Source organism: Populus alba, chromosome 1 (genome assembly GCF_005239225.2).
Source record: "Populus alba chromosome 1, ASM523922v2, whole genome shotgun sequence".
NCBI lineage: Eukaryota > Viridiplantae > Streptophyta > Magnoliopsida > Malpighiales > Salicaceae > Populus > Populus alba.
Window position 1 is genome coordinate 9,803,227 of NC_133284.1, and position 19,903 is coordinate 9,823,129.

Sequence of the window (19,903 nt, forward strand, 5' to 3'; positions counted from 1 at the left end):
AAATTAATTTGGAGTGGAGTAAAATAAAATACTACGTACGTACCCATTTAGCACTACTAAAGTACTACTTGTAATCTTTATATTGATATTTTGTGATTGTTTTATTAGTTATTGGGGGGTAACAAGTCCACGAGCAATAAGTCTAGAATGCAAGAAAATGGAAGAAAAATCTAAATATAACAATTAAATTATATTTGGATTGACTGTAGCCGGCCTAAGCAAGCTGGCCGGCCGGCCTGGACACCCATTTTTACTCATCCTTCTCTTGCAAGTTAGATTTAAATATTCTCTTCATGCAATCACACCAATCTTTAACTTCCTCTTCTCGGAAAATATATATATTCCCTGTAACTTCATACGCCTCTCTCACATTATTATCATTACCTCAACATAATCTAGAGTCGAAGCGCCCTAAGAACAATATGATCGCAAGCTGGGACATACTCAGGAATACTTTCTGGTGGTTTATCGGGAAAAACTGGGCCTCACTCATTGCCTTTGGCAAGAATCAAGAAGATCATGAAGAAATCCAGTGACGATGTGAAGATGATATCCGGCGAGGCACCGATTGTGTTCTCAAAAGCATGTGATCTCTTCATTGAGGATCTAACACAAAGGTCTTGGATCGATGATGACCATGCAAGGCAAGAGGAGGACGCTTCACAAGGAGTTATAGTAGATTAATATAAGTTAAAACATGTTAACCAAGATAAAAAATAAATTTCAGGTTAAAATTATTATTTTCAACCAAAATCCATCACACCGTATCAATAATAGTCAAACCATATTGATGGGGGATAAAAATTAAGTTTTAGGTGAACAGAAAATTATTAATAATAATGTTTAATTAACCTAATGGAGAATGGGTTAGGAGTCAAATCAGCTAGGATAAAAACTAGGTGCAAAACCTGTCAGAAGTGGGATTTGAACCCACGCCCTCTCACGAGGACCAGAACTTGAGTCTGGCGCCTTAGACCACTCGGCCATCCTGACACTGCTTGTTAGCTGTAACAATTTATTTATAATATTTATTTAAATATGATTAAAATAACCATGGGTCCTTCAAGAGATCACATATGGTCGAATCAGCCTCTTTTATTCTTCCATGTTTCAATTTACCAATGATGAAGTCCCAACATTCACCGATATGCTTGGATGTAGCAATGATTTTTCGGAAAACGGGTTGGATGAGGTGACTCAGCCCATTATAAAATGAAAGCAGCAGGCTCAATTTAGAAAAAAAAGATTATGATAAACGAGTTGATTTGACCAAATGCTAGAACTTCAAGGGTAACTTGTAATTTTCATGTCTATTCTGTTTTCACATCTTTTCTATTCTGGCTTGGAAATCGACAACAAAAATGTTAATGGCTATTTCTCAAGGAAATCCAAAATAATTTTAAAAAAAACTATAATTATTCCTTTTCATTATATATCAAGACACATGTTATTACTTTGGAATAATAAAATAATTACTTTATTATTCCAAAAAACATTAAACTTGTACTTCAGGGTGATATGGTTTTTTTTAATGACATATAAGTTATTTTCATATTAAATGAGAGCAAAAAAATCTTTTTACATTCTTCAACACAATCAAATGACAGAACTATTTTTAAAAACAAAAACTTTTAACTTGGCAACCAGAGCTCTTCTTCTTTTTTTTTTTTTTTAGTTTTTAAAGCACGGAAAAATAACTCATTTACTCTTGAAATTAAAATTTTTTTGAACTAGAACCATGGTTTTTTGGTGTTTTCATCATGGTATTTTAGTTTACAATCAAGTTGATTAAGATAAAATTTGATATTTTAATAAGTATGAAATATTATTTAAAAATAGAAGTTGTGCACGCTTGCGTCTTTTGAGCAGCCCCTCCATCCCTACGTTACAAGAGCGGAGACATGTGGTGACCGAACAATCACTTATTATTTAAAAATTTGAATTGTCATGGGAGCTTCTCCATTCCTATGCAATTTATGTGGCAAATGAACTTTTAATTTGGTGTCAACGGTCTTTTCTTCTATTTTTTTTCTTACTTAACTTTTTACTCCTTAATTTCCATGCTTGGACCTCTAATTTTTCAAATTAACCTTTTGATTTATTTTTCTTTCATATTTAATCTATTTTTTTAATTACTATTTATTTTATTTAAATAATTTATAAATTTGATTTTTTTTTAATTTCATTATTTTTTTAAAAAAAATTATTTGTCAGTTTGGCTCTCATGTTTTTTATTGCTATTTATTTTATTTGTTGTAGTTTTTAAAATTTATTTTTTGTGATTTCATCTTGCTTTTAGTTTTTTTTTTTATTTTCTTTGGATTGTTTTTTTTTTTTGATAAATATTTTAAATTGATATTTTTATTTCATCTTTCAACATTAAATATATTAGGAATGGAACTTATTGATTGAACATGCTAATAAATTTTTCATTAAAAAGATATTTAGGAGCTGGATTTGATTCACAGAAAAGTATCATTATTGTCATTAAACTAATAATGCTTGTTTAAAAGGAAAATTATGTACAGCAGAAACATCTATTCATGGATGATAGCAGCTGTGATGGTGTTATTCTGGACATCCCTACTATCAAAAAGTGCTTCAGAGAAACTGATCACCGATGAGTGCACCCACAAGCTACAGAGATTGATAGGAGCACACTTTCGTGATTCCAAGCACACCTTTATAATGACAGCCTCTGTCAAGCCAAGGAACATAAATGACCAATTGGGCATATATTATATATATATATATATATATAAAATGCACATGATTAATTTTAATATCTGACTTGATCAGGATATTTGCGAGCTGGAACCCATGCTCTAGCTTGCTGCTAGTTATTACTGCTTCTTTCACGCATTAAGAAACATAAAATTCATCCAAGTCTGGTTAATGATGATTTTTATTTTCTCATAAATAGAGTGGTAACAGGCTGAAGTTAGGTTATATCTAACCTATTACAGAGATTTGGTTACATAATTTACTCTGCAGTTACGTACACACGCTTCCATATGTGTTCTTCATCAAGACAGGGCATAATACTTCTAGGTGAAACCAACACCATAGAGACTGCTTAATTAAAACTACGTTACATAGCATGACAATGCCTATGCTGAGAACCAGCTGAAGATTACACTTTCACTTAGGCCATTAGCGACTAAAGACTCGTTCTCAAATCGAAACGATGATGGATTAGTTTTTTTCTCTTCAGCACTTCTTCTTCTTGATTCCTCTTGCCTTTTTCCAGCAATCGCAGCTCCCTTTTTCTCTTTTCTTCTCCGCATAACATACTCTTCAGGAATAAATACGTCCATTAAATGTACCAGAAGATGATAAAAAACTTAATGAGGTAGGTGATGCGAAGTGTTACACTTGAGCCTGAATGGGAAGAAAAGTCATGTATTTATAGGGAAAATGAAGAGGGGATACCATGGGCGTCGATGCCCATGTTTTTTCTTCAAACAAGCGAACACTTGTTAATTTTATGAAGTACAGTTACCTAGGTGAAAAGATACATGTTGGTTTCCGGGAAGTTTTTGACCTTATTGCATACCGTGTAAGGCATCGAGGGAGAAAGGGGAAAAGAGCACGTGAAAGGGTTAAAGTAGAGACAGGTGTAAGTGAAACTGAAGGTAATGCATCCTTTTGTTCTTGTTTCCAGTTCTGTTTTTATATTCAGTTCATGAGTTCTTTCGGTTAATTTGTCTTCCACGAGAACATTTGTTGCTCAAGTAAATTATTTGTTGGTCCCTAGGTTTTGGATGCAATTATATTTTAGTCTTTCATGTTCTAAAATCTATAAATTAGTGTCACGACAGTTGACTCTTATTGACTGTTTTCTTATTACTGTTTCTCTAAGCGTTCACTCTATTAATTTTTCTTTAATGTTAGGGTAGTGTTTGGTGCTGTATTTATATTGTGTTTGAAAGTGCCTTTCAAAGTATATTTGTGCCGTAAAAACGTAAATTCGATTTTTTAATAATTTTAATATACTATATTAAAAAAGTATTCAAATATATATTTTTTAAAAAACACCACCTCCAACACGTTACCAATTAAATTATCAAACAATACATAAAACAACAAATGTCTTGAATCTCACATTATCCTGCCAATGATCCTAGTTGGTGCACAATTTATCAAGATTAAGATTTGTAAAGTTGATCAATGAAATTTCATCTTGTTTGAACCGGCCAGGGGTGAAAAAAATAAGATTAAATTACTCTCTCCAGTCCCTAGTTTTTAAACTCAATTGCAATTTAGTATCTTATGTTTGAGAATATATATATTAAACATGAATATAATAAAATTTATGTGAATTGCACCTGAAGGCGATATATATATATATATATATATATATATATATATATATATATATATCGCCTTCAGGTGCAATTCACATAAATTTTAGGAGCATCGTTTATTATATTCATGTTTTCTCATAGACTCCAAAGAGGAAACGTAGTTCGGTATATATCGGTATATATGCCTTTGAAAATCAGTCTGGGAATACTGAGTTTGTTCATCCTCAAAATATTCATCACAGCAGAGCCTCTAAAATGGCGCCATATGTCAGAAGAGATCGAGTCATAAGAGTATTAACAGAAAAAAGGTGGTATTGTAGTGAAAATTCAATCAGCAACAGCAACCCACGTGTATGACAATTATTCTCTGTCTGATACCATTAATTCATCAATCATGCGTTAAGACAGTGATAAACATGTTCCCTGCAGCACACCGATTCATCAACTCACAACTCTACACATGAGTGCAAGAAAGACGTGAAAAAGAAGAAGAAGAAAGAAGATTATAAAAGGTGTCTTATAAGTCAAAAGCATTCGATGGTCGGTTGTATAAGATAATGTATTTAATTATCTTGAAACATCATAGAAGGTGGCTTGAAGAAAATATTTTCGGAGCAGTTTATAAAGGCATAAAAAGTGAAGGATTATATATACTTTTTGGGATATATTTGATATTTCAGAAGATTTGTTTCCTTCTTTAACTTTTTAAATTGGAGCTTTAAAATCAACATCCACTAAAATCTTACTGAATATACAAAATTGATTAACTACGAAAAATATATTTCCTCAATTAATACATAAATTGACATGATAATACACTTGACCATAAAAAAAAAACATGATTAATTAATTAATTTTATATATAATATAAATATAAATGAATCCATATTGTTTCTAATCCATCCTCATATCCTTAATTGAATCAATTTTATCCTTATAACATGAGTGAATTTTCAATATATCCTTCTACTAACTTTTTTCATCCATCTAAATTAACTAAATCAATAATCAAAATATTTAATATTATATTGAAAATGGCCTTTGAGTTCGATCTATGAACTTTCCAGACATGTTTTTTGGTCCGATAAATAAAGGTTGTTTTTCTTTTTTTATAAAAAAAATTCACACAAGACAATACCTTTGTTCCCCTTTGAAACCTCGTTCTCCCTTCTGTCTCTTCAGTGACCCCCTCATGCACTTGAGGTGTCATTTTTTATATAATATTAAGTCATGTGCATGACTAATTATATAAATTTAGGGGAAGAAGTTAAAAGAATGATAGATTGGAAATTTGGTTATTTTATAAGGATGAAAATAGGCTCAATTAAAATTATAATAATATAAAAATATATAGTAGATCTAGTGACTCTTAAAATATTTTATAACTCTCATTTTCTGCTACGCATTATAATTTTATATAACACAAGAAAAAAATAAAGTGACCTTAAGTTAAAAGAATGATAGACTAAAATTTTGGTTATTTTATAACGATAAAACAGGCTCAATTAAAATTATAATAATATAAAAATATATAGTAGATCTAGTGACTCTTAAAATATTCATAACTCTCATTTTCTGCTACGCATTATATTTTTATATAACACAAAGAAAAAAATAAAGTGACCTTAAAAATTTAACCATATGATTATGGGATCCATTGTTGGTTTTGACTAATCTAGTGGCTTGCATTTTTTTAATCCACTCTCATGGATGCACATTTATTTTTTTTTTCAAAGGAAAAAAAAAGCTTTGTCCACCAAAGAAGCTAACTCCCCTGCAACAAAAACAGGAACCTCATACCAAGTTTGTTAAATAATCAAAAGAAATAAACTTTGAATCCAACAAATATGAAATAATAAATATTGGGTCCATACTCAATCCAAAATAGGAGTTGTCCCTTGTAACCTTGAAATCCAAAGCAATAACATCGCCTTCAAGCCATTGAATAAGCTTAGGATAAGCCTAAATATAGCCTTATATAGGTTAAATATCGATATTGTTCTCCTTTTTAGTATTTTTAGTATGGCATAAGAAAAGAAAATTCAAGAAAGAAATAAAAAATAATAGTATCAGAAGAAGTGTAAGCTAATAGAAGCAGAGTTCATTATAGAAGTAATGTATCCTGAATGGCTAGAGAACACTATCATGGTTAACATATCCAATAAAAAAAATAAAGGATGTGTGTTGATTTCACATGCCTCAAGAAGGCATGTCCCAATGACAACTTCATCTTTTCTAAATTGACCTACTAGAGGATTAGACAACTAGCTATTCATTTCTAAACTATTTGAATGCTAATTCAGAATATTAATAGATCCTTATGCACCCAAACAATGAAGAAAATACTCATTTCATCATTAACAAAAGGATGTACTACTATAAGGCCATAATTTTCTAATGAAGGACACCATATCCAAATATTAAATAATGGTTGCCAAGATCTTAAGAACCAATTAAGAAGGAACATGGAAACGTATACAGTTGATATATTGGTAAAGAGCCCCACTTATTGATACAATATCCACTTATGTTTTTAAAAAGATTAAAATATTTTTACAAAGATATTATCAATTAGTTTATGAAAAATTATGTATTGATACAATATGCATAATTTTGATACGAACTTATTTATCAATATTGAACGATAATTATATATCTATATTTATTCTAATTCCTTTCAATTTTTTTTTATCAAATTACGAACCCATGATAAAAAAGATAAATTTTTTATTGGAAAAAATATATTAATAAGAAAAGGACAAAAAATATACTAGAAATGTTTTTTCAATTGAGTTTAAATTATTTTTCTCTAAAAAAAATAATTTTATTATTATATAATTAAATAAAAAAATTAAAAAGCTCCCCATGAAAAAAAAAAAATCTTAATATGTATCTTTATTTCAGCTTCTCGACTTAATCTATAATTTGAGTGAATAAATTTGTTATTATTTATTAAAAAAATATAATTCTTAATTTATTTATTTTAAAAAATAAATATTAACTTTTTAATTTACCATTAAATTTTTATGATAAAAAAAGTTAATAACATCTATATATGTTTTAATTGAAAAAAGTTTCGTTCAATTCATCATAAAAAATATAATTCTTAATTTATTTATTTTTTAAAAAATAAATATTAACTTTTTAATTTACAATTAAATTTTTATGATAAAAAAAGTTAATAACATCTATATATGTTTTAGCTGAAAAAAGTTTCGTTCAATTCATCATCGTAGGTGCACCGTCACTAGCATCCCCTAAATGACTTGCATTTAAATGAAGAACTCGATAGCCATGATGAGCGTCTAATTGACCGCTACATCTCTTATTCTTGAAGACTTTAATTCATAATAATAATAAGGATGCGAGAATATTATCTCTTTTATAACAATGTGTGTGTGTGTGTGTGTGTGTTTGTTTTTTTGTCCATACCCAACTTCCATATGTACCCACCACCATCTAGGACTCTGACTCTCCAGCTATATTTATAGCAGTCCTTTCTCTTTTAGATGGTGATCTTGATAGAATTTTACCTGAAGTATTTGGTGACAATTGTCTTCGTACATGGATTTCCGGGTGTTGGTGGCTAAAGTGAAAGACTTCGTTATGGGGGAGAAGGAGCCCAAGAAAGCTGAATCTGAGGGAGCCTCTCTGACTACACAAGCTCAAGAACATGGACCTGTTAAGGAAGAGAAAGAAGTCCCTTTAAATGATTCTGCTAATGAGAAGAGCTCGGTCCTAGTTACTGAAAGTATGTCCTCTCCTTATTCTTCTCCTTCTTTGCTTTCTGGTTCCTCCTGACATAGAGAGGATAAGGAAAGTTCGTAATTTGGTTTTTCATGAAAGTTGATGGCTTGCAATTTTGAATATCTCAAGCCCGACTTAACAATTGAATGTTTCTCTAAACATGTTATAACAAGGCCCTTAATTGTATGATTAAATCTTCGATGTGTCAGAGGTTGCAGATCCACCTGCTACAGCAAAAAACTCCAGGGGGTCAAATGACAGAGGTATGCGCAGGCTACTATCTTAATCAAAATTAATATCTTTCTTATCAACGGATAACAAGGACTTGAATCATTCATCAGATGCTGTGCTTGCGAGGGTTGAAGCGGAGAAAAGATGTGCTCTAGTTAAAGCATGGGAAGAAAATGAGAAAGCTAAAGCGGAGAACAAGTAGGAGACCATCTCTGATGCTCTGAATTGTCCATCTTTTAGTATTGGCATAATGGATTCCAAATCTAGCATAAAAGCATGCTTGAAATGATTCTGCTTCAATCTGTTTATCGAACAAGCTACTAGCTCTTAGTTTAACAAGATTGCAGTATTTACAACTTTGCTTGTTTCTGAAGTTCTCCTGAATTAGAATTTTACTGCATGGAAAGTAAATTCGAGCCAGGAATTGACCAGCTCTTTGGTCATCCAACATAAAATAATGTATTTGGAAGTCTCTGAGATTGAGTCTAGGCGTCCAAGCATTTTAGACTATAAAAATGTATACATTCAGAAGAAATTTTCTGAACCAAACCATACACTGTTAAGCTATTAAATTACCGAGGAAAGAAACTCCATTACAATTGCCATAGAAGTTAAGTTTATTGTCGGCTCATGCTGTGATACTAGATAGTTTTGGTTAGGTTTCCGTTTCCAAACGTTCGTATACAATCCTAAGTCCTAAGGTCCATCTTTGAAGACTTGCGCAATGTCCTCTTTAAACAAGGATTTGTGCATTGAATCAGTCTTACAAGTTAAAATGTTAAACTTGGTTTTATAAAGCTTTCAGTTCCTACTCGATGATGACCTTCAGAGCTTGTTTCTGAGCAAGTTATACACGTTGAATTTTAAATAGGGCTCACAAGAAACTCTCTGCCATTGGATCATGGGAGACAATCAAGAGAGAGTCTGTGGAGGCAAAAATAAAGAAGTACGAGGTAATGAACTTAATGAATTGAAGTATCAACTGCTTGTTATAGCATGACTAATCTTCCTTTCCACTTACAAAACCTGTACAGTTCAAAGTAATTATGTAGTATATATTCTTGCAAAAAACTATTTCAATAGTGTCTTGATTAACTTGTAATATGTTAGGAAAAAGTGGAAAAGAAGAAGGCTGAATATGCAGAGAAAATGAAGAACAAAGTAGCCGAACTCCACAAGGCAACCGAGGAGAAGAAAGCAATGATTGAAGCAAAAAAAGGTGAGGACCGTCTCAAGGTAGAGGAAACTGCAGCGAAATTCCGAGCAACTGGGTATACACCAAGGAAGTGTCTAAGATGTTTTGGCAAATTCTAATGAACAATAGTGGGGTAATCTGAAGAGAAAAGGCTGCTAGAATTGGATTTGCTTGATTTTTTGGCTTGTTATTTTATGCTGTGCTCAAATATTGTTGGTTCAGCTGTAAATGTCTTTTGATATTTGTAAAAAACAATAAATTGGAGTGCATGTGTTCCATTACCCAAGTTCTGACAAGACCCGAGTTTGAATTTGATATTGTCTTTTGTGTGAGCTGAATCTCAGTGCATGTGTTAAATCATTTGTGCATCTGTAGTTCTGAAGAATTTGGTGACACAACAATTCAAGGTCTTTATTTTTGTGTAGTGCCTGCATTTTTCACACAATATTTGTATATGAATGAGATGTCAAAGACTGAAACCTTTTCGAATTTCAAATTTTCAGATAAACTTTTCATGATCAATATTCGCTACATTTGTGAGCTGATAATAGATAATTCCATTCTACTTGTATTTTGTCAAGCATAATCAATTAAATGTGAGGCTAATATCATGTCAACAGGAGATATGAGGCTAATATTACGCCAATAATTTTCTTTATTCCATTTCCAAGTTAAATAAGAATAAGTTATGAAAAAAATTCCAAGAAGCAATACATGATGTCCCTAATGCCTTGAATCTTTTATATGATGCCCACGGGTGCAGAAGAAAATCTGTGCAATTACAACTTATCCGTTTATTTTGATAACTTTCAGCACTCAATATAATCCTAGTACAGACCACGTCTGTGCACATTGCTTGCAGCATTATATATATATAGAATGTAAGCAGAGACTCTTGAATTGTTGGCCTACAAATTTTGGAATCAAATTGCTGCTAACATAGTATTATGTTGTCATGTACACACACGATTTTTGACAGATAGGCTGCTAGATATAGTAAAAAATCTATTTGGAGACAGCTGAGTTGTCTACCACATAACAAGAGGATTGCAGTTGTATTTGTTACCTCCTGTCTGGACTATCTTTGAAAGACTTGGTCAGGAAATGTTTCAGATCTATCTGTAATAGCTCACTATTCTTAGAACGGTACCCTGCAAGTTCCAAGAGATATAGACTCTGGATCACATTAGCTTAAATAAGCGGTTCAAGTATTTTTGTCCATCCATTGAACATTCATTTTATTGACCTTTAATCTGCTAGTTATAATACAGGAAAAGTGAAAGGTAAGAACAGATTTTCTAAGTTCTGTTTATCTTAACTTCTGAGATTAAGAGCCGAACTTTCAGAATTTGTTCTTAAAACTTTCCCATTAAAGCTTTTCTAAGCAACCCTTCTGAAATCAGATTCTATACTGCTGATTTTAGATTCATCAGGAAAAAATGGGCTTCACTGGGACCTTAGAGAAATGCAAGGCCTGTGACAAGACTGTTTATTTCATCGAATTGGTGTCTGCTGATGGAGTTCCTTACCATAAGAAGTGCTTCAAATGCAGCCACTGCAATGGACTTCTTGTAGTATGAGTTCTATTCATTTATCCTCTTTTCTTTTTCATGTCTTTTCTTTTGTGGTTATTGCCTAAGTAAGAATTAATGAAAATACGGTCCTTTACCAGGATTATTGAAACTGACCCCCCATGAAATTTGTCTTATAGATGAGTAGCTATTCCTCGATTGATGGAGTTTTATACTGCAAACCTCATTACGACCAGCTCTTCAAGGAGACCGGTACTTTTACCAAGAAATTCCAACCCCGTGAGATCCGCTTCTCCGTTTTCCTTTCGTTTAAGTTTCTTTTACATATTTTTGGAATTAGAGTTCCATGGAGAAGGATGTAGTCCTCCCTATTTTACCTTTTTTTTTTTTTTTGCTAACAATGTGTTTCTGCAATTCTGACTGTTTAGATGAAGAGAAGAAAAACTGCCTGGTACCAAGATTCTTTACAATCGGTTCTTTTTCATTACCTTAATTTGTTTCTAATGGAAATTTCTAGTTTGTTTGCTGGAGTTTGATGCATGCTTTCACAATCATGCAGACAAAGGCCCCAAGCAAACTTTCCTCCATGTTCTGTGGCACCCAAGACAAATGTGCTTTCTGTAAAAAAACTGCATACCCATTAGAGAAGGTTTCTAATCCATCTCTCTCTCTCTCTCACACACACACACACACACACACAATTCTTATTTCCCCATTCATTAACATTCACTCCTCGTCCATCATATATATATTTGCGCAACTCGAATGGAAATGCAAAAGACAGAGTAACTCTCATTGATATCTATATTGTACCTTATTCTGGCACCAATATAATCTCATGCACCAAGATCAACTCCGGAAATAGATTGAGATCGATATTATATGATGGAGTGAGGATAAAGAAGCTTATTGCCGCAACCAAAATTTTGACAGGTGACTGTGGAGGGAGAATTCTATCACAAGTCATGCTTCAGGTGCTCTCATGGGGGTTGCTATATCACACCTTCATCTTATGCAGCTCTTGATGGTATCCTATACTGCAAGGCCCACTTTGCTCAATTGTTTAAGCAGAAGGGTAGCTACAGTTATCTCACCAAAACTGCCACAATGAAGAAAAACGCAGTAAATTTGCCAGCAGAAAAATCCGAAGCAGAAGAAAACAATGAAACAGTACCAGAAGCAAACGCAGATGCCAACTCTGATTTAGCCATTGACAAGAGACATCATAATTCATGAGAATGTGCAGAGCTACTTCTCAATGCTGTGTTGTTCCTTTCACATGCCTCTCTAGGGGACATTGAGGATACAAGAGTGGTTGCTCTCCTTGTTCCTACTCAGGCATGTGTCAACAGAGAATGGGAACCTGGAATTTTGTTTCGCCTTGGAATTCGGAAACTAAATGGAGACTTCTGTAGTATTTCTGTATTTGCAGGTGCAGTTGATGAACGAAAATAAAATTTCTCTTCTTTCTCTTTTGTCTTTAAATTTCTTCATCAATAAAAAAAATGGCCCTTGAAGAAAAACAAAACCATATTAGCACGGGAGAAATCTAGACATTGATAAAGAACGGTCGAAGACATGAGTTTCCTTTAGCTCTTCCACTTGCTACAAGAGTGACTTTAATTTTTCCATGTTCATTTGTCATTGGAATTACAAAAGTTGAAACTGCATTATTGCCAACCTTTTTTTTCAAGTAATGATACATGAAATATTGGGTGAATTGTAACCCCCTCTAAAAACCGCAGTCTAAAAGTCATTCCTCCAACTCTTCGTATGACCTTGCGAGCTAGGGCCATAAAATCTCAGATTAAGCTTGATATTTTTCCTAAGTGCTACACTCAATTGATTGTAAGCATGTGATTTCAAGCACACCAAATCTCCCACCTAAAACTCTCTTTCTATATATCCTGCCACTTGTTAATTTCATCATGTCCCTAGCCTTTTCCAGTTAAAATTGCAACCATTGATCCAATCTAGCCCTTAATTTATTGAATCGCCTTCTTAAATGTTGCTACTGGAGAATTAACCTCTACATTGGGTGAAGGATAACCATGCAATGATTGAAAATGGCTCATTTTAATGGATAAATGATAGCTAGAATTATACCATCATTGAGCTAAAGACAACCATTCATGTCATCTGCTTGGATTATGCATGATCATACACCTTAGATAGGTTTTAAAACATTGATTAACCTTTTCTGTTTATCTGTCATTTTAAGGATAGAAAGATGAGTTCACCCCTAATAACTTAAACAATTCTTTCCAAAATATACTAATGAAGATTTTATCCCTATCTATCACAATAGCCATAGATAAACCATGGAACTCATGGAACTTGTAGATGTAATCTAAAAACAGCTAAGCAATTTTCTAAGCTGTAAAAGGATGAGCTACAGCTAAGAAATATCTATATTTAGTGAATCTATCCACAATAACCGATATTGTGTTCTTTCCCTGATTTTGGCAAGCCTTCAACTAGATCCGTGGTTATATTTTTTCAAATACCTTTTGATAAAGGTAGTGGTTGAAGCAATCTAGGATGTAACACCCTTTTTTTTTTTGCTTGCTTACGCGCATCATATATTCTTCCATGAATTTTCTCACCAAGGCTTTCAAACAAGGCCAATAAAACATAGCCTTGAGACTCTTATAAGAAATATGCACCCCTGTATGTCATTTAACATGCGAGTCATATACAAGACTTATAATTCTATAAAGATTTTTTAATCCTTTGTAATTTTCACTTATAGCTTTAAACCTTAAAATTGCTTCAAATCCATCTCTCATGTTCTCGAATTAGATTATAATTCTATAAAAAAAAATTTAATTCTTTGTAATCTTCACTTACTCTTGTGATATTTATAATTATTATGAAAGTATAAGTGATTATTAATCACTTGAATAATCTTTTGTCATATGAGTCATTAAGTGAAATGTTTGATCTTGAACTTCAAAAAAAAATTGTGAAAATTTTGATTCTGACCCTTCAAAAAAATACCGTGTAAATTAAGTTTTATAATCTTAATCTAAAAAAATATTAGTATAATCAATAAAGTCTCATGTATTAAAATAATTATGAGTTAATAATGAATATTTGAATGAAAATTTAAAATAAATAAATCAAATACTTGTGGAGTTATTATAAAAATGATATACTTGTAGAATGAGGATTCAATAAGTTCTCGCATATCGTTAACACAATCCACCTTTAGTTAGATCACTTGAAAGAGGATTGGGATATTCTTAAAAAAGAAAAGAAAAGAAGGATCGTCTTGTTCATGAAAAAAAATGCTTATGTATTACTTGCTAATGATATTGTATAATTGACTCCATCAAAATTCATAAAGAAAAAAGGTGAGATAAATAAATTTTTTTTCTCGTAATTCTTAGATTGACTATGCTTATCAATTCATTTATAGAATGGGTTAATTAATAGATATAAGATTCATGGACAAAATAATGTATGAATTTCAAATAATTTTTGTACCTATTAATATAATTAATGAATTAAGTGGTACGCTGAATTCATTTAATAATTTTTCACATGATGCTTTTTAAAATAACCTATATAATTATCTGTAAAAAGGAAATCAAACATCAACATGCATAAATATAGATATTTTTAGAGTAAAATAGTAATTTCGTTTGAATTCTTACGTATTCTTAAAAATAGACGAAGCACATTAAGACTATATATATATATATATAAAGGATACAATGGTCAACGTGGTACATTGACCAGTAATCCTAGGGAGGATAGATAGATTGTCATGCCTTCTGTTTTAAGGGTGTCGTGTAGTGTCGTGTCGTGTCGTGTCCGGTCACAGACCATTTGAATGATGAATCATGTTCATCTCTCCCTTCATGGACCAAAATACCCCCACTCTCTTCACGATATTCCCTGACAACCCTCGACTTGTCCCTCTCTTTTTCACTTGCTTCTACTTCAAGTGCCACTAGCTCACAAGTCACAACTGCTACTCCTTTTTTTCAATCGAACCCCTCCCTTTCTTTTTTCTGCTGCTTTCTTCTTACATACTGAAAACTAAAAGAGAGAGGGAGGGAGGGAGGGAGGGAGAAATGGGTGTAGGCACCAGCAACTTTGTGATTAGATGGATCAACTTTCTCACCATGGTAAGCTTTGTTTCTTTTCCCCTTTCCCTTTTTGTTCATCTTTATTTTGATTTAAGCTTTCGAGTCAGATTCGATGCTACACTGTTAGCTGGCCCTTCTGTTTTTTATATCTTATTATTCTTCTGGCGTTGTTGATTATTTTGCAAAGGGTGGTTTTGTTTCTGGGAGATAATAAGTTGTTCATTTTTACGAGGGTTATAATTTTTTGAAGTTTGCTTCTTTTGGGGGGTCATTGTAATTGTTTGATTTTTGCAGTCATGTCTGCTACTTTGTTTAAGATCAGGGTGCTATTCTATCTGCTTTCTTTTTTACACTGATGATTATTGTTGCTCTTGGTTATGCTGGTAACTGGTTGTCCATGGTAATTGGTTTATAACAAGTGTACATGGTATCGTGTTAAAGTTTGTTCCAGAATAACGAGTTTGCTCTAGTTCAGTTTTTTCTATTTGGCTTAATTTACTTTCAATCGAAGTGAATACTTTTTTTTTTGTTTTGTTTATACTGTGAGTTTATGTGTGTTTCATCCTCTCATTTCGTAGCTTTTAGCTATAGCTGTCATAATTTTTGGGGTATGGATGAGCACACATCATGACAGTTGTCGAAGGTCTCTCACTCTCCCAGTGTTGGGCCTTGGTGCTGTCATCTTTGTAATGTAAGTTCAATTTTTCTATTGTCAGCCTTCTTATACCTCTTATGCATTTACCTTTAACAGCTACTGATACAACATTTTGTTGATGTTTAGATCAATAATTGGGTTCTTGGGCGCCTTGAAGAGCAACTCCATACTGTTGTGGATTGTATCCTTACTAAATGACCAATATTTTATATTTGTTTGTTGAATATTGGTCTGCGCTCTTCATTTTTTTCTTTTATTTGTTGGACATCCCTTAACTACTATTCACTTTCAGTATCTGGTTATGTTGTGTATCATTTTGGTGGCAATTCTGGTTTTCACAGTATTAGCGTAAGTGTGTTGTTTTTCTGGCTTAATTTTGATTATAGCGCACAAGCTCATGTATTTTCCCTTTTTTTGAGGTAGATAACAAACTATGCAGCAACATTTCAGGTTTGAACTTGACAATGTCTGTCAATAGTTTGTTGTCTTTTCTAGTTTTCCCATTGATTTGCTTATTAAACATGATTCTTGCTCATTTATCCTAGTACTTCTGTTGCTATTGTCTTCAAAGTTTTGTCTTCGAAATAAGGTCATTTTTTCTATGCATTATGCCATGAGGTTTAGGTATACATCAATTTCAAACAGATACCATAGATTGATTGATTGGGCCAAATTGACTAGAACTTATGCGCTCCCACCATGTTTAAGCTGCTTTTGTATTCTGCTAAGAACCAATATTAAGTGTGGTGAGCCACATTTGTTAGAAAAATGAGATTTTTTTTTTGGCTCTAGTGGATACTTAATTTTTAGGTTGAGGTCCAAGATCCTTGATTTAATTACATGCTATCTCAGCTCCAATGGTCTAACTTATTGAAATGGCCAGATTTTGAGTTGAGCTTGGAGATAATGTTCGGGTAAATGTGCTGGTATTTGGTGGAGTTAAATTTGCAGTTATCACATGGGATTAAGTCTAGCATACAATGCATCAGTAGGAAAGTGAAAAACTTAGGAATATTTAGCTAGAGAAGTGTTGGCCATACTAGTTAAAGATGCAAACAAGGATGGATTGAAAGAGAATGAGATAAAGGAAATCTCTTGTATTTGAACCTTTTCAAATAATCTCTGATTTTGGTGCAACCAGGCTGCTGTTTTATGTTAATTTAAAAGAAAAATATCTCTCTCTTAATTGGCATTTTGTCTCTCATTAAAAGTAAGTCTAATCCATCTCAGCTTGTCCTCTTCAATTAATTACCATGATCTCTACAATGCTAATAGATACACCTTCAACAAAAAATTAAAAAACAGAAGAAGAAGCGATGTGAAGGGTAACCGGTGGCCATATTGTAAACTCGTGACATAGCAAGAATGATGCTTCCAATTCTATCAACTAAGTAAATAGGAGTTTTCATCAATCTTTTCCACTTTTATGTTACCATATTGTTTCAAAACCTTCCAACTTTTTCTCTCAACATGTTTAGCATTTTTCTTTTGAGTTTGGAAATCATACTTATAATGCTCCTTGATTTTGTGATTTTTCCTGTAGGTTTATTATAACTAATAATGGATCTGGTCATAGTGTCCCTGGTTTGAGGTAAGAAACTTGTCATCTAGGAATCAAGTAACTATGCTTATATATTTTGTTCTGCTTTTGGGTATCTGTTCTTCAAATCCGTTGTTCTTCATCTTGACCCACCACTCCCTCAACCTCTCTCTCTCTTGCAGTTGGGTCAGATGTTAGTCTTTCAACAAAATGCTTCAGATGATTATTTTTGTGAAAAAAAGGCTTCACTCAATTTTTAGATGATAATTGAGCTATAATAGCCACTTTCTTTATTGATTCTCATATGCTTTGTTAGCTGGGGTTGTTATGGTGCAGCTACTAATACTTTCTTGTCTGGCTAGATACAAGGAGTATCAACTTCAGGATTACAGCTCATGGTTTCTTAAACAGGTAAAGACTTTGCCTTCTATGCTATTTGTTAAAAAAAGATGCTACTTTAAGATTCAGATTCTATACTAACTTGAAAGTTTCATGCAATTATGCCTAATCTTGGTCTTTGCTTCAGTTGAACAACACCAAGAACTGGAACCGATTGAAGAGTTGTCTTGTGAAAACTGATGACTGCAATAACCTAACAAAAAAATATAAGGTCCTGTTTTTTTACCTCAAAATCTTATTACTCATCCATTTTTTTTCATAACTCTGAATGTTTATTGATTTCTAGATTGATTTTGATGTTTTTAAACCTGTTGATTTTAGACTATTAAGCAGTTCAAGTCAGCCAAACTAACAGCCATTGAAGCTGGTTGCTGCCGACCACCATCCGTGTAGGTGTCTTTTTCTGACCTCACTCTCTGATCAAACATTCAAGTGAAGTTTTTCTATTCACTACAAGGAAATGTGAAGTCTATTATTACCTTACTACAAAGATATACATTCTGGCTCGGTGAAATGTTTGAGTAATGCATTTTCAGTCTACACATGACAGTTATGCATAATATTTGAACAATGTCACCAAGGTTACCCTTTTTAACATACTCTGTAGGTGCGGTTATCCTGCTGTCAATGCTTCATACTACGACTTGAGCTTTCATCCGATTAGCTCCAATAAGGACTGCAAACTTTACAAAAATTCCCGGGCTACCAAATGCTACAATTGTGATTCCTGCAAGTAAGCATCATTACTTTTTCAACGCTCCTTTTCTAGTTCTGTTAATACTTTCCTTTTTCTTCTGGTGTACTATTCTTGTGCAATCGGTTCTTACTTTTCAGGGCAGGAGTTGCACAATATATGAAAACTGAGTGGAGATTGGTTGCCATCTTTAATGTCATTCTGTTTGTTGTTCTGGTAAGCTTGTTGCTATTTCACTTGAATATTGTCATTCCTGGATGTTCTAACTGCTCTTCTTCTCTGTTGTGAATGCCAGTCAATGATCTATTTCGTCGGGTGTTGTGCCAGACGAAGTGCTTCCAGGAGTCACTCTAAAGCTTGAAAAAAAAAGATGAGAAAAAAACAGAACCGGTTTCTTTGGAATTTCCATTATATATCTCTCTATCATTTGTTTACCGCATGTGTATATCTCCGTTTGTCAGTTGATCTTTGAACATTTGTCGAATTAGCGATCATTTTTCTCAGTTTGAATGAGACTGATGGTTTTATTTCTCAAGTGAATGGATTCTTTCAATGAAAAAAGCAAGCCTAGGCCACGACCAAGAAGCTACTGGTCCCAGATATGAAATCAAATCAATCCCATGAAAGTGTAAATTAATGGATCCCTTTTTCAAAAACCTTAAGCCTATCGAAGCCTGATAAGTGAAACTGAATGTCTGAAGGGCAAAATCCTATAATAAGAATGGTCATGTTCAATCCAGCATTGCCCGAGGAATCCCTTAGAAGCACTGTTCACTCGATCCAATTCCAAATGCTTCCGGGAAGATTGATCACCCCGTTCTTTCAGTTAACTTATTATTCTATTCTACCCTTAGCCTATTTCCTTTCTCCTATGCGAAATGGAATTCATGAATTCTTTATATGATAATGATAGTTTTCCAATAATTACAACCACTTCAAAATATTCATTTTATTATTATATATTTAGTATAAATATGTTGAAACTTTTGAACTTCACTCAAGATAATCTTTGAGGTAACCATCTTAATTCTAAAACTTATTGATTTTGAACTTTTTCATATCTGTAACTTCAACTCTGAATATTTTGTCCAAAGCTTTTTAAGGTGTTTTTTTCGTACTTTTGATTAAATTATTAATATCATATTATGTATTGTCCAATATATTTAAGATGTAAGTATTGCTTGCAAAATCATTATGATTCTAGATGTTTAAAGCTACTATAATAATGGAATTGAATTCATTATTTGAAAATTTTAGCGTTTTTTCCAACTAGAATTTTCTCAAGTTCAAAGTGGTCAAATAATTTTTTTTTTTTTTTGTAATATATTAAGATCATCATAAATTTGTAATCATAACAAAAGACTAACATGCTTACTGCACAATTATATATAAAATTGCATAAAAAATTGAAATACAATCCAAACATGCATACTAATCATACATAGAATTATACATAAGAAAATAGAACTAACTCCTAACATAAATTCTTAGCATTTATGGAAAGTA

At 32.6% G+C, this 19,903-nt stretch overlaps 3 protein-coding genes and 1 non-coding gene across 5 annotated transcripts; 3 read left to right on the forward strand and 1 right to left on the reverse strand.

Moving 5' to 3' along the window:
- Positions 1-909: 909 nt before the first annotated feature.
- On the reverse strand, positions 910-993 carry TRNAL-CAA (transfer RNA leucine (anticodon CAA)). Its single transcript has one exon. It is a non-coding gene; the product is annotated as a tRNA-Leu (tRNA).
- A 6,815-nt stretch (positions 994-7,808) lies between these two features.
- Positions 7,809-9,812, forward strand: LOC118033669 (remorin). Its single transcript, XM_035038742.2, has 5 exons — positions 7,809-8,058; positions 8,264-8,317; positions 8,396-8,483; positions 9,157-9,238; positions 9,396-9,812. Exons 1-5 carry the CDS (start codon positions 7,872-7,874, stop codon positions 9,597-9,599), a joined length of 615 nt encoding a protein of 204 aa, XP_034894633.1. The 5' UTR covers positions 7,809-7,871; the 3' UTR covers positions 9,600-9,812.
- A 1,107-nt stretch (positions 9,813-10,919) lies between these two features.
- LOC118033876 (LIM domain-containing protein WLIM2b) lies at positions 10,920-12,442 on the forward strand. Of its 2 annotated transcripts, none has more exons than XM_073408418.1 (4): positions 10,920-11,054; positions 11,192-11,308; positions 11,572-11,742; positions 11,946-12,442. In XM_073408418.1, the coding sequence occupies exons 1-4, from the start codon at positions 10,920-10,922 to the stop codon at positions 12,246-12,248; spliced, it is 726 nt and encodes a 241-aa protein (XP_073264519.1). In that variant the 3' UTR covers positions 12,249-12,442. The 2 variants fall into 2 exon arrangements, with proteins under 2 accessions (XP_073264519.1, XP_073264520.1); XM_073408419.1 differs by having other exon boundaries at positions 11,572-11,661.
- A 2,534-nt stretch (positions 12,443-14,976) lies between these two features.
- On the forward strand, positions 14,977-18,932 carry LOC118033668 (tetraspanin-10). The gene is made up of 11 exons (XM_035038741.2): positions 14,977-15,148; positions 15,688-15,800; positions 15,891-15,945; positions 16,057-16,112; positions 17,308-17,355; positions 17,667-17,715; positions 17,831-17,914; positions 18,025-18,092; positions 18,311-18,436; positions 18,538-18,613; positions 18,693-18,932. The coding sequence occupies exons 1-11, from the start codon at positions 15,095-15,097 to the stop codon at positions 18,756-18,758; spliced, it is 795 nt and encodes a 264-aa protein (XP_034894632.1). The 5' UTR covers positions 14,977-15,094; the 3' UTR covers positions 18,759-18,932.
- The last annotated feature ends 971 nt before the right edge of the window (positions 18,933-19,903 follow it).

Bases quoted from the DNA above. Each gene is read 5' to 3' on its own strand.
- LOC118033668 (XM_035038741.2), top strand. From the start codon at position 15,095: ATGGGTGTAGGCACCAGCAACTTTGTGATTAGATGGATCAACTTTCTC. The intron at 15,149-15,687 runs GTAAGCTTTGTT...CTCATTTCGTAG, and splicing joins GGATCAACTTTCTCACCATG to CTTTTAGCTATAGCTGTCAT. The intron at 17,356-17,666 runs GTAAGAAACTTG...TTGTCTGGCTAG, and splicing joins CATAGTGTCCCTGGTTTGAG to ATACAAGGAGTATCAACTTC.
- LOC118033876 (XM_073408418.1), top strand. From the start codon at position 10,920: ATGGGCTTCACTGGGACCTTAGAGAAATGCAAGGCCTGTGACAAGACT. The intron at 11,309-11,571 runs GTTTTCCTTTCG...ACAATCATGCAG, and splicing joins CCCGTGAGATCCGCTTCTCC to ACAAAGGCCCCAAGCAAACT. The intron at 11,743-11,945 runs TCCTCGTCCATC...AAATTTTGACAG, and splicing joins CCCCATTCATTAACATTCAC to GTGACTGTGGAGGGAGAATT.
- LOC118033669 (XM_035038742.2), top strand. From the start codon at position 7,872: ATGGATTTCCGGGTGTTGGTGGCTAAAGTGAAAGACTTCGTTATGGGG. The intron at 8,059-8,263 runs GTATGTCCTCTC...TCGATGTGTCAG, and splicing joins CTCGGTCCTAGTTACTGAAA to AGGTTGCAGATCCACCTGCT. The intron at 8,318-8,395 runs GTATGCGCAGGC...ATCATTCATCAG, and splicing joins CAGGGGGTCAAATGACAGAG to ATGCTGTGCTTGCGAGGGTT.